At 41.4% G+C, this 15,256-nt stretch overlaps 2 protein-coding genes across 4 annotated transcripts in view; both read left to right on the top strand.

Annotated features, from left to right (window-relative positions):
• Positions 1-28: 28 nt before the first annotated feature.
• On the top strand, positions 29-6,701 carry si:dkey-165a24.9 (probable G-protein coupled receptor 132). Of its 2 annotated transcripts, XM_067452021.1 has the most exons (4): positions 29-400; positions 542-670; positions 1,819-2,401; positions 4,994-6,701. In XM_067452021.1, exons 2-4 carry the CDS (start codon positions 661-663, stop codon positions 5,400-5,402), a joined length of 1,002 nt encoding a protein of 333 aa, XP_067308122.1. In that variant the 5' UTR covers positions 29-400; positions 542-660; the 3' UTR covers positions 5,403-6,701. The 2 variants fall into 2 exon arrangements, with proteins under 2 accessions (XP_067308122.1, XP_067308121.1); XM_067452020.1 differs by lacking the exon at positions 542-670.
• Positions 6,702-11,197: 4,496 nt separating this feature from the next.
• Positions 11,198-15,256, top strand: part of fxr2 (FMR1 autosomal homolog 2) — a 49,181-nt gene continuing 45,122 nt past the window's right edge. Inside the window, exons 1-2 of one of the 2 annotated variants that reach the window (XM_067446891.1) lie at positions 11,198-11,608; positions 14,693-14,745. In XM_067446891.1, coding sequence (XP_067302992.1) covers positions 11,558-11,608; positions 14,693-14,745 — 104 coding nt within the window. In that variant the 5' untranslated portion in view covers positions 11,198-11,557. The remainder of the gene's footprint in view (positions 11,609-14,692; positions 14,746-15,256) is intronic. The other variant, XM_067446882.1, reaches the window with a different exon arrangement.

The raw sequence follows: 15,256 nt of genomic DNA, 5'->3' as shown, positions 1-15,256 counted from the left end.
ACTTTGTGTAGATACACCAATCAAAACAGTGTCCTGAGCAGGCCAGGGGGGCATGGGGTAGAAGGGTGTCACAGGGGACATTTGTAAGGGTGTTACGGCGTGTCTCTCAGTGGCCCTTCCGTCTGAAAGAACAGCCTGGACTCTCTCATATCTCTGCCTCACATAATGGCCAGCAGGCAGGAGGCTGTTTTTGTTCTGAAGGAGAAAGGCTTCAGGATGTTGCTGCTCAAAAGCAGTAGAAGTGGCTTCCTGCTGGGGGAAATGATCAAAAAGCAAGACAAGCCCCTGGTTGGACACTTTCCACTCTGATTCTCACACACACACACACACACACACATACAGGTTCATGCACATGTAGTGGAGCTGGACATGCCGAAGACACTCTCAAGATCAAATCGAGGTGAGAATATTTCTCCTTTTGTAATAAATTGTGCATTATGTTCTGGAACAGCAGTTTGTTGATTGTTCTATTTATAATCTTATGTCAAACATTAATTCTATAGCAGAACCGTGTCATGTGACATTTCTGTGCTCTGCTAAGGTGGCTTAATTGTCAGCAGTGATTGGGAAAACTAAGAGCAGTGGAGAGGTTTGGTTCAGCATGTTTAATGAAGAGTTTGAAGATTAAACTGTCATGGACAAGTCACAGCCCTAGAAACCATGCTTCTGAGTAAGTTATCATCCCTCTGCACAATATCCCTAAAAACAGCCAGAGATGCACATTATTAAAATTCTGGCCGGTAGGGTATGATACATTTTTCATGTTATGGTTGATGTTTAAAGTGGTACATCAGAACATACACTATATGAAAAATACACTACCATTCCGAAGTTTGGAATTGGTATGATTTTTTTATTTATTAATAATATATTTAAAATATGCACTCTCCAAAAAAAAAGAAGAAGAAAAAAAAAAAGAGGAAAGGTACAAGTGAATGGCCGACACTGGGGTGGTACCCTTAGGGGTACATTTTCGTACCTCTAAGTAGAGGTAAACAATGGCAGATTTATACCCTAAGGACCATTTGTCTACCTTTAAAGGTACAGTTATACATTTTGTTCCTCAGCATTACTTCAGTGTCACATGATCCTTCAGAAATCATTCTAATATGATGACTTGCTGCTCAAGAAACATTTCTGATTATCATCAATGTTGAAAACAGTTGCTCCGTCGCAGCTTCATATTTTTATGGAGACTCTGATGCATTTTTTTCAGGATTATTTTATTTGGAATAGAAATCTTTTGTAACAAAGTAAAAGTCATACTTTCACTTTTGATAAATTAAACATGTCCTTGCTCAATAAAAGTGTTAATTTCTTCTTCTTTTTTTAAACCTTTTGAATGATAGAATATAGTGATTTACTAAAGCGGTTTTTACATAATTAGTGTTTTTTTAAAGGTTGTACGTTAGATGATGGTAAAGTTCATTGTAATGTAAAAAATAGTAGGCACAATTTAATATCCAGTATGATTCAATATCAAAAATGACTAATATCTTCAGATTACCAATTTGGTACCGATATATTGTGCGTTCCTGTTATATACACCCATAAAAATAAAGGTACCAGGAAGAACCAAAAAGGTGTTTTCACAATGATGCCATATATAGAAGAACCATTTTTGGTTCCCCACAGAACCGTTCTGTGAAAGGTTCTTTAAAGAACCATTTTTTCCCAACCATTTTATAGTCTTTTTTCACTACAAAGAACCCTTTTGTGCATTGGAAAGGTTCTTTGGATATTAAAGGTTCTTCATGAAACCATTAAAAAAAACTTTACTTTTAAGAGTTGTGCAATTATTTCCCTAATTTTCCACAGACATGACCAATGGGAGCTGCCAAATCCCTCTGGCAAATGACCGAGTAGGTCTGACCTACATCTACAGCCTCGCCTTCTCTCTGGGACTCCCAGCCAACCTGCTCTCCCTCTGGGGACTGTACCAGCTGGGCCGGTCTGGTGGAGGCGGCTGCCAGCTGGTCTATATCCTCAATTTACTGCTTTCAGATCTTCTCCAGCTCCTCACCTTGCCACTGTGGATCCTTTATCTGCAGGGAGACCACCACTGGCCTTACGGGTCTGTGACATGCCAGCTAGTGGGCTACGTTTTCTACGTTAACCTCTATGCCAGCGTCATTTTTCTTTGCCTCATTGCCCTGGACCGCTGTCTTGCAATCGTGTATCCTCTAAGCAGCCGTGGCGTGCGGAAAGTGCGCGTGGCAGCCTTTTCTGGTGTAGTAGTGTGGACTTTGATATTTCTGTTCTGCCTGACGGGCCTCTACCCATCGGTGTTCGAGCCCCAGAGAGAGCTGTGTCTGGAGCAGTACCCCGTGAGCACCAGATATGCTTACTTCAAAATCGCCACAGTTGCTTTAGGGTTCCTGATGCCCTGCTCTATACTAGGGTAAGTGAAAGGCACTTGCATTCATGCTTTAGTGTTTCAGTGAAGCATCTTATTTGGTCCACAACTAATAATTTATTTAAAGAGGTCATGAACTGAGAAATACGATTTTCCTTGAGCTTTTGACATATAAAGAGGTCATCATACTATAAGAATATCCTGTAAGTTTCAGAGCTGAAAACTTCGCTATTAGTCCAAAAACCTAGTCTGACGTGGTCATACTCAATTCTAGTCAGAATATGAATCTGATACTAGCCTGACAAGTCAGACCCACATCAAGATGTTTGGTCTGGAAACTCACCATTTACAGCTCAATCTGAGGGGCGGATAAACGGTTGTCTTTCAAACTCCCTCTGCACGCGATAGGATAGCGCTACACCAACCAGAGCAACGAAGGTGAAGCAGAGCTCGTTGACAGATTAAACATTCGCCGTATCCGGTCGGCTAAACTCCGAACACATCTTCCCTTTTTAAGAATGACTTCAGTGCCGTTCTTTGTTCTTTTCTCAGAGAAAAGCTTAACTCCAAGTCTTCCAGAGTCGCGGTCAAAGCTGATTCGAAAGACCGCCGCCGTTCGCCAGCTTCTGTGTTTACTAGAATCACGCAAACGCAACTCGGCCGTCGTCATTATGGCCCCACCCACCGACTCTATACACGATGTGATTGGTCCGGCAAGAGTTAGGCGTTTACAGCTCATAAGGGTATTGAGAGTTGCTAGATGACACCCGCGGCAGATTAGATTTGCTGCCGTTAGGGTGCGTCTAGATTTCTAGATTAGTCTGATACTGCTCCATTATGGGGCGTTTCAACCGAACCAGGAAAGACCTCAATTGGATAGACCTAAAACCAATCAGAGCAATGGAGAGACGCATAACGTTAGTTGTCAAATGTCAACAGAGCTCAACTGCACTGTTGTCAAGTCTGCGTTTTTTCCCAGCGGGTTGTTTTCCATGTCGGTGGGTTGAAGCGACCTCAATTATGTGATATATAGACCCAGGAATGCACATTTTAACAGGCAACCTTGCCAAAATAACACATTTTACCCACCAAAAGCCATTTTTTTCTGGAGAACCCTCCATGAGTGGCTATTGTTTAGGCTAGTAGTTGGCATGTTTTGTTGTAAAAACTTGGCAGCCCTGTCTGTACACACACTGGAATACACGATCTTTGCCGGTGTTGAAAAAAAAAGAATTTGATTACGTTACTGTTGATCATCTGTCAATCATCGTCTAAAGCCCGCCCTGATGATTTCATTGGTTCGAACAGTTTCTGTTCAGGCGTAATCACTCCTCTATGGATCAAGTCCAGACCGAACCGCCCAAGCTCAAATGTTGTGGGCGGTCCTGAGTAACCAAAAACCTAAAAATGTATCTAAAAAATTTAAAAAACTAGGTAAAGCGGCAGCCCCTCATGGACAACTGCCACACAAACATTAACAAAACACAGTGTAAAGTCCAGGACTGGTCTCTCTGGTCTCTTCTCCTTTTATCCTCACGGAGCTCCTCCGTGAGACTCATTAGCACTCACACCACACAGGCCTCGTTCTTTCTCTCGGCCTCGGCCTCGGCCTTGCCCTGCTTGCCACAAGTGTCTGTCGCTTGTTGTCAATAGATCATTTGGTCTTCAACTCATGTGTTGTTTGGACTGTTTTATGTGTGATTTGTGTCTTACCTTCATTTGTAACTGTGCCCAAGACGCGAGGAGTAACTCCTCAGGTCATTCTCTCGCTGTTCTCTGTCTCATCTCGTTCTCTGTCCCGTTGGCGACTGCATCTTGTGTGGTCTCCAAAGCCTGTGTGACCGCTGGTGGTTATACAGATGGCTCTGGAGCTGTAAAACACAATGTAAAGTCCAGGACTGGTCTCTTGTCCATGGATGGCTCTGGAGCTCCGATACTATCCTTTATATTTTTTATCACGTGTCACTTTGGATTATGTTTACTACTTCATATTCAAACCTATCAAGTCCTCTGTTCATATACCTTGACAAGTTCAGACTGTAAAATGACCTGTGATTAGATTCCTTAACACCATGTCCAGGAATGAATACTTTGTTATATATATATATATATATATATATATATATATATATATATATATATATATATATATATATATATATATATATATATATATACATTTTAAATCTATAAATTAGATTTAAAATATAATTAAATCTATATTTTAGATTTTTATCATGCGGTTTCATCACAACTTTTTTAGCATAATTAATTTGATATTTTGGATGAAAATGGTATAAATATTTTTCAAAAATGAAACTAACATGAAGTACATGAGTACATTTCTAAGAACTTGGCACGTGTTTTAAAGGTTATTTGTTAAAGATTTATTATCGTAGACACTTATGTTTGTTACTGCCCCTACAAACTTTTTAGCAACCCGTATTTATTGCCACATTAAAGACATTGTTTCAGAACACAGGCCCAGGAATGAATTAGCATACCAGCAAAATGCCATTGTAAAGATGATAAACACAGATACAGCGTCTGTCTCTTTACAGGAATGCTACTGTAAACACAATCATAACTCAATCATTCTTAACCTTTTGTCCTTTATTTTCTCTTATTCACATTCAGTTACACCTCTGCCCGGATTGGGGTGACTCTACGAAACTCCCCATCTGTCTTGGATCACGAACGCCGCAGGATCGTCGCCACCCTGGTCGTCATCACTGTCATCTTCATTGTCATTTTTGGTCCTTATCATCTGGTGGTCGGCTACAGGTTTTTCACCCTGCTTCTCACCGAAAGTGAAAAAGACCAGTGTTCAGTGGAGGTTTCCCTCTACCTTTACTATCGAATCTGCTACGGGCTCACAAGCCTCAACACCCTCCTAGACCCTCTTTTCTACATCTTTCTTTGCAACGATGCTCGCCAAGAGCTTCGCAGATCTCTTCTCTGCCCCTGCCGGGCTCATAGGGTGCACCAGGGATCGCGAGTACAGACTTTTCCCAAAGGCCGTCTCAACCGCAGTCCAGATGTTTAGCTGGTGTGTGCAGATGCTAATCAGGGTTAGTGTCTTTGAAAGGCATGCATGTGCTGAAAACCAAGATTGTTTTCACACAATGACGTGAAAATGTCTTATCAGACTGAGATTTGACTAATAACCTGTCGCCACTGTGATGACATCAGTGTTGTCATTAAGAAATGGCTGGTATGAGACATTGGCACGTCCTCTGGATTGCTGTCAATGGGAACTACACGTGTTAGAGCTCCACCCGCATCTTCAGACAAGCTTTTAGATTCCTAGACAGCCTGAGGAGACTAATACACAACTGTCTCTACACTGTAAAAAAAAAAAAAAAAAGTCTGTAAAAACAGGGTACAATGGAGGCTACTGTATAAATATGAAGGAATCTTCTGTATTGGTGTTTTACAGGTGTTTTACCTGTATTTTGAATTACACATTGCATTAGTTTGTGGTTAAAGGGTTAACGGAAATTTCCATAAAATTACTGGATGTACTGGCAGAAAATGAACAGTACATTTTCGGTTTTTATTTTTTACAGTGTATGTTGCTGCAAATACTTTATTACATCTCTGAGTTGAGGTGTAACTTTACACTCGTTCAGAAATTTGGGTTTTTCACTGTTTTTTAAAGAATTGGCCTCTGTGATGCATTTCCAGCATCATTACTCCAGTTTTCAGAATCACATGATCCTTCAGAAATCATTTTTAATATGCTAATTTAATGCTCAAGAAAAATGTATTATTATTATTATCAATGTTGAAAAAAGTTGTGCTGCTTCATGTTGTGACACGTTCCTTTCAGGATGTATTTGAAATAGAAATCTTTCATGAGAGTGTAAAGTTTTTTGCTGATAATTTTTTTGCACCCTTGCTGAAGAAAAGTATTTGATTATTTCTTTCAGGAAAAAAAACTGCCCCCAAACTTTTGTATGGTAGTCTATTTTGTCTGTTATACTCGTGTAACGTGTTGACAGTGACGGAAATTAGAAATAAGCATATAGAAGTGGCTCAGCATTATAGAGACATCTGCATAAAAAAAACAAAGATCTTGGCCCGAGCGACACTGAAACCAGAGCAAAGGTTGAGCCCTTTTAAAATGGTTTTAAGGATTTCCAAATCATGTCTGACACCTACTGGAAGATATATGCAAAGGCAGATTAAATCAGATTGGGTTGAGCAATGAGTATTGCTCTGAGAATATGAACGTAACTACAGGCCTAGAGAGAGACTGCATGTGCTTGCTTTGGATGCTTTTATACTATGGGCTGAAATGTATTTATTCCACCATACTGCAGCTATCATGTTCACTTCCACAAGAAACATCCACCTTTTTCCTACTGCGTTTTAGATCCAGAAAGGCACTTCCGGTTTGGGAAAGCTCCACTCAAAAAGACTGAAACAATTCATTTAAAACCATACGTTTGCACTACAAATAATCCTTTTCCGTGGGTTTGACTGAATAAGCTGCAGAATTTCCTTCGTGGTCTGGTTTTAGACGTCAGAAAAATAATAATGTAAAGTGTGGTAGGCTATTTTAATCTTGCCTTTGTATTCCGCTGAAACAGTATGAAAAAGGCATAGGAAAATGCCTACTGCGTGTGAAAGACCTATGGTAGTCTCCCGATTTAATTTGCGATATTTCACTGTAGCAGCCTACAGAATATAATTTTTTATAATTCTTTCCTGATTTGATTTCACACGGGTGTTTCTTCAAAATGTAATTGTCTACCCTTTTCGTTTCTAATCAGTGTTTAATATTTCTAAAGCAAATTTGAATTGTCTATCAAAATGACGTAGGACCTATATCACTTTGAAATGTTAATGAACATTTGTGAATATTAATAAAGATTAATAAAAATGAATAAAGCTTGCATCGCATGCTATGTCACAAACATTGTACATAATGCTGCGAAAATAACTGCGCTTTATGGGTTATTCATGGTCTGTTTTCGTAATTAGTTAATGATTTCACAAGTGTAAATTTCCTTTTAATGTGCAATGGTTTAAGGGTAGAATACGTCATCTCACTGTACCCAGTTTTTTTTTTTTTTTTTTTTTAAATGCCATTCATTGAGTCAACCCATGGAGCCAACTTATATACAATTTAGCGCAAGTTAGCTACTCCCACAATTCGCGCTAAGCATCATGGGGCGTAGGAAAAAGGTGGCTATTCAGAACAGAATAATGATGTACTGCTTACTGTGCAGTTTATGCCTACTGTTTTTAAAATAGAATGTGAAACAGTGTGATTATGCATCAATAAACACTTATAAACAGTAATCTGCCGTGTTGTTTTTCATATAACCTCACTACAAAGACCACATAGCCTACCATTTGATTTAAACCAGTGATTATTGTGCCTTATGCACTGCTAAAAAAAAAATTAAGGAACACTTTTTAATCAGAGAATAGCATCAAGTTAAACTCCTAGGATATTGATCTGGTCAGTTAAGTAGCAGAGGGGGTTGTTCATCAGTTTCAGCTACTTTGGCGTTAATGAAATTAACAACAGGTTCACTAGATGCGCAACAATGAGACGACCCCCAAAACGGGAATGGTTTTTCAGGTGGAGGCCACTGACATTTTCTTTCCCTACTCATCTTTTCGGACTGTTTTTCACCAGTTTTGCATTTGGCTAGGGTCAGTGTCACTACTAGCATGATGCGATACCCCACCCGTTCTCACTCCCAAGGTGTCAAAATCCGAAGCATGGTAAAGTGCCTCACAATGTAAAGTATATCACAATGAAGACGCTAAAGGCGTCATTTATCGGCGCGCTGGGTGCTCCATTCATTTCAATGAGAAACATTTGGCGTCATACACAGATGCATTTAATTCTTTGCGTTTTTAAAAGCAGACATGATTTCATTAATATTTAAAGGCTACTTTTTTATTTTGGAGCAACTAACCCAACTCCTACCCTAAACCTACCCACATCTTAACAATATAAAACACATAACAGGCAAAACAATTTACAGTCACAAAATAAATAAAATAAATGTAAATGAAATTATATTTGCTTATTAAATTGAGAATCACACTCTAACATGTCACAATGGCAAAATTATAAACCAATAAAATTTCACTATGACGATAACATTCCCATAACCAGTGCACCTGTGTATGACGCCAAATGTTTCTCATTGAAATGAATGGAGCACCCCGCGCGTCGAAAAATTACGCCAAGGGGCACCTTTAGCGTCTTCATTGTGACGCAGAAGGCACTTGACCATGTTTTGGATTTTGACGCCTTGGGAATGAGAATGGGTTGTGATACCAGCACTCTACAGATGTTGCACAGCCAGTCCAACTCCTTTAGGAGGGCACATCAATACGTGCCGTTACCAGAAGGTTTGCTGTGTCTGCAAGCAGAGTCTCAAGAGCATGGAGGAGATTTCAGAAGACAGACAGTTACTCAGAGGGAGCTGGACAGGGCTGTAGAAGGTCCTTGACCTATCAGCAGGACCGGTCTGCTCCATTGTGCAAGGAGAAACAGGATGAGCACTCCCAGAGCCCAACAAAATGACCTCTGGCAGGCCACTGGTGTGAATGTCTCTGACCAAACAATCAGAAACAGACTTCATGATGGGGGCCTGAGGGTCCGACGTCCTCTAGTGGGCCCTGTGTTCACTGCCCGTGGAGCTCGATTAGCATTTGCCATTGAACATCATAATTGGCAGGTTTGCCACTGGCGGCCTGGGCTTTCCACAAATGAGAGAAGGTTCAGCCTGAGCACATGTGACAGAGGTGAAAGGGTCTGAAGAAGCGGTGGAGAACGTTGTGCTGCATGTAACATCGTTCAGCATGACCGATTTGAATCGGAATATGCCTTTTTGGCACAGAGTTGGTGCAGTAACACAAGCTTTGACTTGTTAAGGGGTCCTCTAAAACTGTTTGGAACTGCTTTGAATCACAGCTCTTAAAAAAATAAGGGTCCCAAAGGTTTATTTTTGTTCCTTCTTTTTTTGCAGTGAAAGAGCCACTGTTAAGAACATTTTACATTTCTAAAGACCCATTTTCCACTAGGCCTATAAAAAACATTTTGTGGTATCATGGTAAGGTTCATCGAATGTTAAAGGTTCTTCATGGAACCATCAATGCCAATAAAGAACCTTTCATTTTTCAAAAGTGAATTGCCAGACCACTGGACAATACCAGAAACCCTTGTGTTTACAGTTCAGCTTTTTAGTTGCACTCAATACTGATGCTCTGTGGATAAGTGTTCCACATCCAAAAAGTTATGAGAACAGGCATTGTGGCGCTACAGTACCATTAATATACATGTGTGTGTTTACTACAGAGTCATTTCATAAATAAGGGTAGAATTGTGTTGTTTTCTAGCCATCACAGCTCATTTATAACGGTTTTCCTTGCACCTGTTCAGCAGGCTGAGAGCAGCGTTATGCAAAATGACAAATCTCCCTGAGTGAGAAAAATCTTCTTGAGCAGCAAACCAGCATATTTGAATGATTTCGGAAGGATAATGTCCAAATTCACTTTATATCCCATACTTCAGAAACGCAGTGGCTTGGATCTGTTCAAACGTCCTGTGATGTTTGACACATGTCCTCAAGCATCTGCTCTTCAGCTGTTGTGCCTTCAACCCCCTCCTGAGCTCCTCACCTGCTCATTTGGTCAAAATGTTGGACGTGTCATTCCTCACCCATCAATAAGTCGCCCAGCATCCTGGAACAGTTCACACCTTCAGTGTTTGTTGAGAAGTATCCCAGCATCGTAGACTGATGCATTTTTAGGTAACCTTAATGGTACTTTTGTTTCCTTTTGTATGCCATAACGTGCAACAGACCTGAAGCAAGAGTTCACAATCCAACATCTGTTTCAAACAAAAGTAGCCTATTGTAGGAATGTTTTGCAGTGGTTATGCATGATTACATAATGGTATTTTAATGTTGCCATGAAGTATTTCAAAGCGGTTATAACCAATTTCAAGTGTAACGTTAAGATAAATCCTGATTTTAAAAAAAAGAAAGAAATACACTGGATATTTTAAATGTTTGGCATGAATCCACCTTAAAAAAAAGTGTTTTTTATTTCAGTAGGCCTACATTTCATGAATCTTTATGTGGTTGCATAGGGTGTTATAAAAGACCCAAAAACATCTGGCATCGCCTCATGTTTATCAAACATTATCATATTTCCCCAAGGTAGGGGAGCTTTTTGGAAACTGGGGTAATAATACAAATAATAAATGTTTTTTGTATTGCATTTTACATTTGGAACAAATCTCAAAGTGCTACAGTTAAGATAATTTAAAAATGGCAAAATACTAATAGATTTAATAGCTAAAAGACATAAGCGCTCCCAAAAAAATACATATCATAATAATATATAATAATGTATACATATCAGAGTTTTTGTGAATCAGTAGGTCTCGTCAGAAAACCAGAGCCACCCAAATATAGCAACTACAACTGTCGCTAATAGGACAAGCCCGGCGAACCAGGAGCCGCGAGCACAGGGTCCGCGTCGACCAGCCCTCGACGATTCCGCCAATCACAACGCGCAGCTGTGCATGAGTGGCAGCTCAGTACACCAATCACAACCACGAACACCACGATGGGCGGGGCGTAGAGTGGAGAGGGGTGGGGATTTCGGGGTCATTCACAGACTTGCTGCCCCACTCTGACGGCGTGTGTTGGAGGGGAAGGGAGAAGCAGCACAGCATTACAGTCTTAATAAAGAACAAACGTCCTAATCAACGGCGTTTTCAGACATAGCAGAGAGGATTCCCACGAAAATCATATGCAGGAACCGCGAGTTCAAGCGGCAGAAGGTGTCGGTGACCGTTGATTAGCGGCTGCGCTAGCTGTTGTGCTAACACCTCGTTTACATCCACCGTCATCAGACAGCATCAGTCCAGCCCCAGACCCGAAACTATCTGCACTCCCGCGAGCTCCCCTCGCGCTTTACGCCGCAGTTATTGAGTTGATTTGCCCCGCTGGGAAGGGTGTCGGAGCCGAACCCCTCCCTGTGGCTCCTGTGCTCCCCCGTCACCTTTGCCCCCCTCTATCACCCGAAACACTGGACACACACAAGCGGCCGGAGAACGGCGAGAGGCCCGTGAAGCTGGGGGTGGTAACGTTACCGGACTCGCACGCTGTCGGACCGCCTAAAGAGAGGCACAGCCGTGGGGACGCGTCGCCGACGAACATGGACGGGCTGGCGGTGGAGGTGCGCGGCTCTAACGGGGCCTTCTACAAGGTAACGTTAACCTCATTTTAAACAACAACATGAAACCTTAAAGGTCAAGTGTACGCGTTTACAAACGGGTCGGGGCAGCTCAGGTGGGATGCAGTGATGTGTATCACTTTCAAACAGGCCCAAGATGAAAGGGTGCTCTCTTCTCTCTTTTTTTTTGGACCTGCTTGCTAGTCATCGGCCTGTTTGGATAACGTTATATTATTGGTGTTATTTCTTTGCTGGTAAACAGGAGAACCACCGAGCCATGTTAGCAGGTTAGCTAATGAGTCTGTTGACAAGAAGCCAATGTCCGTGTCTCAAAATCTAGTGAGTTGCCCTACCTAGACAGCATCACAGGGGCTTTCGTAAGAGGACTGGGTGGCTCACTTTGTTTTGAGACACATGATGGGACACTCCATCAGTGCTTGAAGGGATAGTTCGCCCAAAAATTAAATCTGTCATCATTTATCATCCTCATGTTGTACCAAACCCTCTCTTTCGTCTGTGGGCCACAAAAGGAGATGTTGACAGCGTTATACCCTTTCACTGCAGCTCTTTTTTTTCTTCTCCCCAGGCAATAAAAGTGAATGATGTCGTCATTCTTCCGAAATGATCTATTCATTTAAGACTAAGGCTGTGGTTGATTTTTATACATATCAAAGCGTCAAATATTGGGGGTCTGGTGCAATTGGTGGTGTTGTTCACAAGCCTTTCCTCTTTGTCTGGCCCACTTGAGTTCAGGTTAGACTGTGGGAAACCACTCACTTCAGCTTTTGTGATGAAGAAAACAGTGTTGCGTCAACCAAACGGGTTGTTTGGACCGAGGGCTTTTTCCAGAACTCCTATTGCCTGTGCATTTATTCAGGCTGAGTTGAAATCAGTCCTAGTAGGTGATGAACAGCCCCTAATCACAAGGTATTTAGGTGTTGTGACCCCTCCAGTTTTTATCGGACTGCAGCTGTGAAGTCCCACGTTTCATTCATTTCTTTAGATGTCTGAACAGATATTCAACCTAGTCTGACCCTGACGGCATTTTTATTTTGTATTGATGGGCATGTTTTTCCCCTATGTTGTGATTTTTCTTATTTAAGGATGCACTATTTTACGGGCGGCTGTTTCAAGCTGTAAAACTCTGAGGGGCCAAAGCAGGTGGGAGAGGAACAGGTGATCTCTGCTGACACCCAACACTCGACAACCCCCACCAATACTATTACTAACACTCTCCTATCTGGTCGTATCCTTTGCTCTCTTCATGCCCTGTGCGATTTTTGGGCTGTCCCAGACGAAGGATGACCAATCGTGGTGATTTCTGCGGTTGTGGCTCCTGAGAGGGATTCAAAGATGGCCGTTTTCACTGTCATGCGACCCAAAGATAGCCTGCGATCTTTCTCTGAGCGTGTCAGAAATTCAGCATGATCATCTCACAGCGGTTTGCTGCTACGTCTACTGACTAGCCAATAGAAATGCAACATGAAATGGCGTATTAACATGTCGCTAAAACTAACCATGTTGGCTTTTTGTTCCCCTAGCCATGACTGTCCGTATTGTCCTCTTTTGCTTCCTCCTTTTTTCGTCGCACATCATAACCACAAAAGTGAGATCGATCTCGCTCGAATTGTTTACCACTAGCGCATGCTTATGACACTTTATTCTTCTATACTAACTTACTATTCAATAGATGTCATCGTACAGTCTATTTATGCCGTACCCAAATTTATTAGATCCATGTCGTACAGTGTGATTTTTAATGATCTTAAGGATTGCAGGCATTACTTTACTTTTCCCTTCCACGACCTATTATGATGTGATGGTACGTCAAAGAGGAATTCTTGCCATTTTAGCACATTTTCTGCACTTGTCACATGGTTTACTAATTCTTAATTGACTATTTAGCATGTAATCCCAACAAGTGTCACCACTTTCCCCTTCTGATTTGAGATGCCCATGAGAATTGCTACTAAGTCTTAGTTTTGTGACCGTTTTTCCAACTCTTTTTTTGCAGCAAGTAGACACTGAAGGGGAAAGTCTGCCCTAATATTCAGAGTAGAGATCAATGCAACCAGTATGTGCAGATTATTATTTATGCTCCTGTCTTGAATATGCATTTTCAGTTTTGTTGTCAAGCTCTTCTCCCCCGCACAATGTAACAGTCTTTTTATAAGACCTATTCATAAGTGAAATAGGTTTTATAAAAGAATGATTCGGTCAAATATGAAAGTAATTTCTTTCAGACGTGCAAGTTAAGCTTCAAGGTTTCAACGAGGTTCCCTCGCGAGGGAATGAATGGAGGATGCACATGGCCAAGGTTCTCCGTCATAGATTAGTTATCTGCCACTCATCCCGTCGGTAGCGTCACGTTCCCAGAACTGCCACCCTAACGTAAGGCCTCTCAAGCGGTCCGCAGACATGGGAGTATGCAACTTCACTTCGGTAGGGCGTTGGAATGGCTTCAACACAGGACAGTCTGTATTAAAAGCCTGCCCAGTTGCTTTTCAGATTTTGCTGACTTGTAAAAGCAGGGATTTAGTTCATAAATAGAGCTGGTTTGACAGACATACAGAAAGAAATATCTCAGTCAGTTGATAATGTGGATTCAGATTCGTCCATTAGGCGTTTGTACGTGAATGCATACTCTAAATAGGCCTTGTTAGTGTTCCTGAAACCGGCCCGTCTCTTTTAAATCAGTCTCGCCTAATTTTCTCTCTCGTCTCAGTCTCTCCGTCCCATATTAGGCATTGTCTGTATGTAGCGAAGCTATGATGGGGGTGGCGACCGGAGCAATCGTTTTATGGCAGCTCGGAGAGATTTGTGGCGGAAGGAGGAGTGATGGATGAGGAACAGATTTTGAGGAGGGGGCTTTGGGTGCCTCCTCCCAACTCCCCAATTACGTCTCACATTCACAAGCTCTCACACCTGTGACGTGCTTGTGGCCACGTTTTGTGGCACATACTGTATATGCATGTTGCTTTATCAACTTAATGTGATATAGCACATGTTTTTGGTGGCTCACGCGGGTTTTATGTGCAAATATAACGCCCTCGACAACCGGTATTAACTTGGTACCATACAGAACACTTTTGCTGATCAAATTTTCTTTTTTTTTAGGGTTTCATCAAGGATGTACACGAAGACTCCCTCACAATAGTCTTTGAAAACAAGTAAGTTGGCCGAGCGCTTCCACGCTCTTTCCCAAAGCCTCTGTCTGTTCTGACAAGGTTTTGCTTGTGTTGAGTGTTCACTCTCTGCCACCTACACAACCAACCAAATATAAAGTTAGCCAAGGAGAGTTTTACCCTGTTTTAAATGCAGTGTATGTATCTCTGGGGTCTTTAAAAGAGGCGTAGGAATGGTACTGCAGGCTGGCCCATCAGTTATCTTGAAATATTCACATACAATACGTAAACACACACTAGCGTTCAAAAGTTTGGGGTCGTTACGATTTAAAAATTCTGCAAGGATGCGTTTAATTGATCAAAAGTGAGAGTAAAACATTTATAATGTTATATAGGATGCTGTTCTTTTTAATTTATTAGGCAGATCATAGGTTTTCAACATTAATAATAATAATAAAAAATGCTAATTGAGCAGCAAATCATCATATTATGATTTCTGAAGGGTCATGTGACACTGAACACTTGAGGAATGATGCTGAAAATCAGCTTTGATCAC

The sequence above is a fragment of the Pseudorasbora parva genome, chromosome 1 (genome assembly GCF_024679245.1).
Source record: "Pseudorasbora parva isolate DD20220531a chromosome 1, ASM2467924v1, whole genome shotgun sequence".
Lineage (NCBI taxonomy): Eukaryota > Metazoa > Chordata > Actinopteri > Cypriniformes > Gobionidae > Pseudorasbora > Pseudorasbora parva.
This window is presented reverse-complemented; position numbering and strand designations above follow the sequence as displayed.

What these genes read in the sequence shown, in the direction of transcription:
- si:dkey-165a24.9 (XM_067452020.1), top strand. Translation starts at nt 370, where the DNA reads ATGCCGAAGACACTCTCAAGATCAAATCGAG. An exon ending in ACTCTCAAGATCAAATCGAG is followed by an intron (nt 401 to 1,818) that starts GTGAGAATATTT and finishes AATTTTCCACAG; the next exon opens with ACATGACCAATGGGAGCTGC. An exon ending in ATGCCCTGCTCTATACTAGG is followed by an intron (nt 2,402 to 4,993) that starts GTAAGTGAAAGG and finishes ATTCACATTCAG; the next exon opens with TTACACCTCTGCCCGGATTG.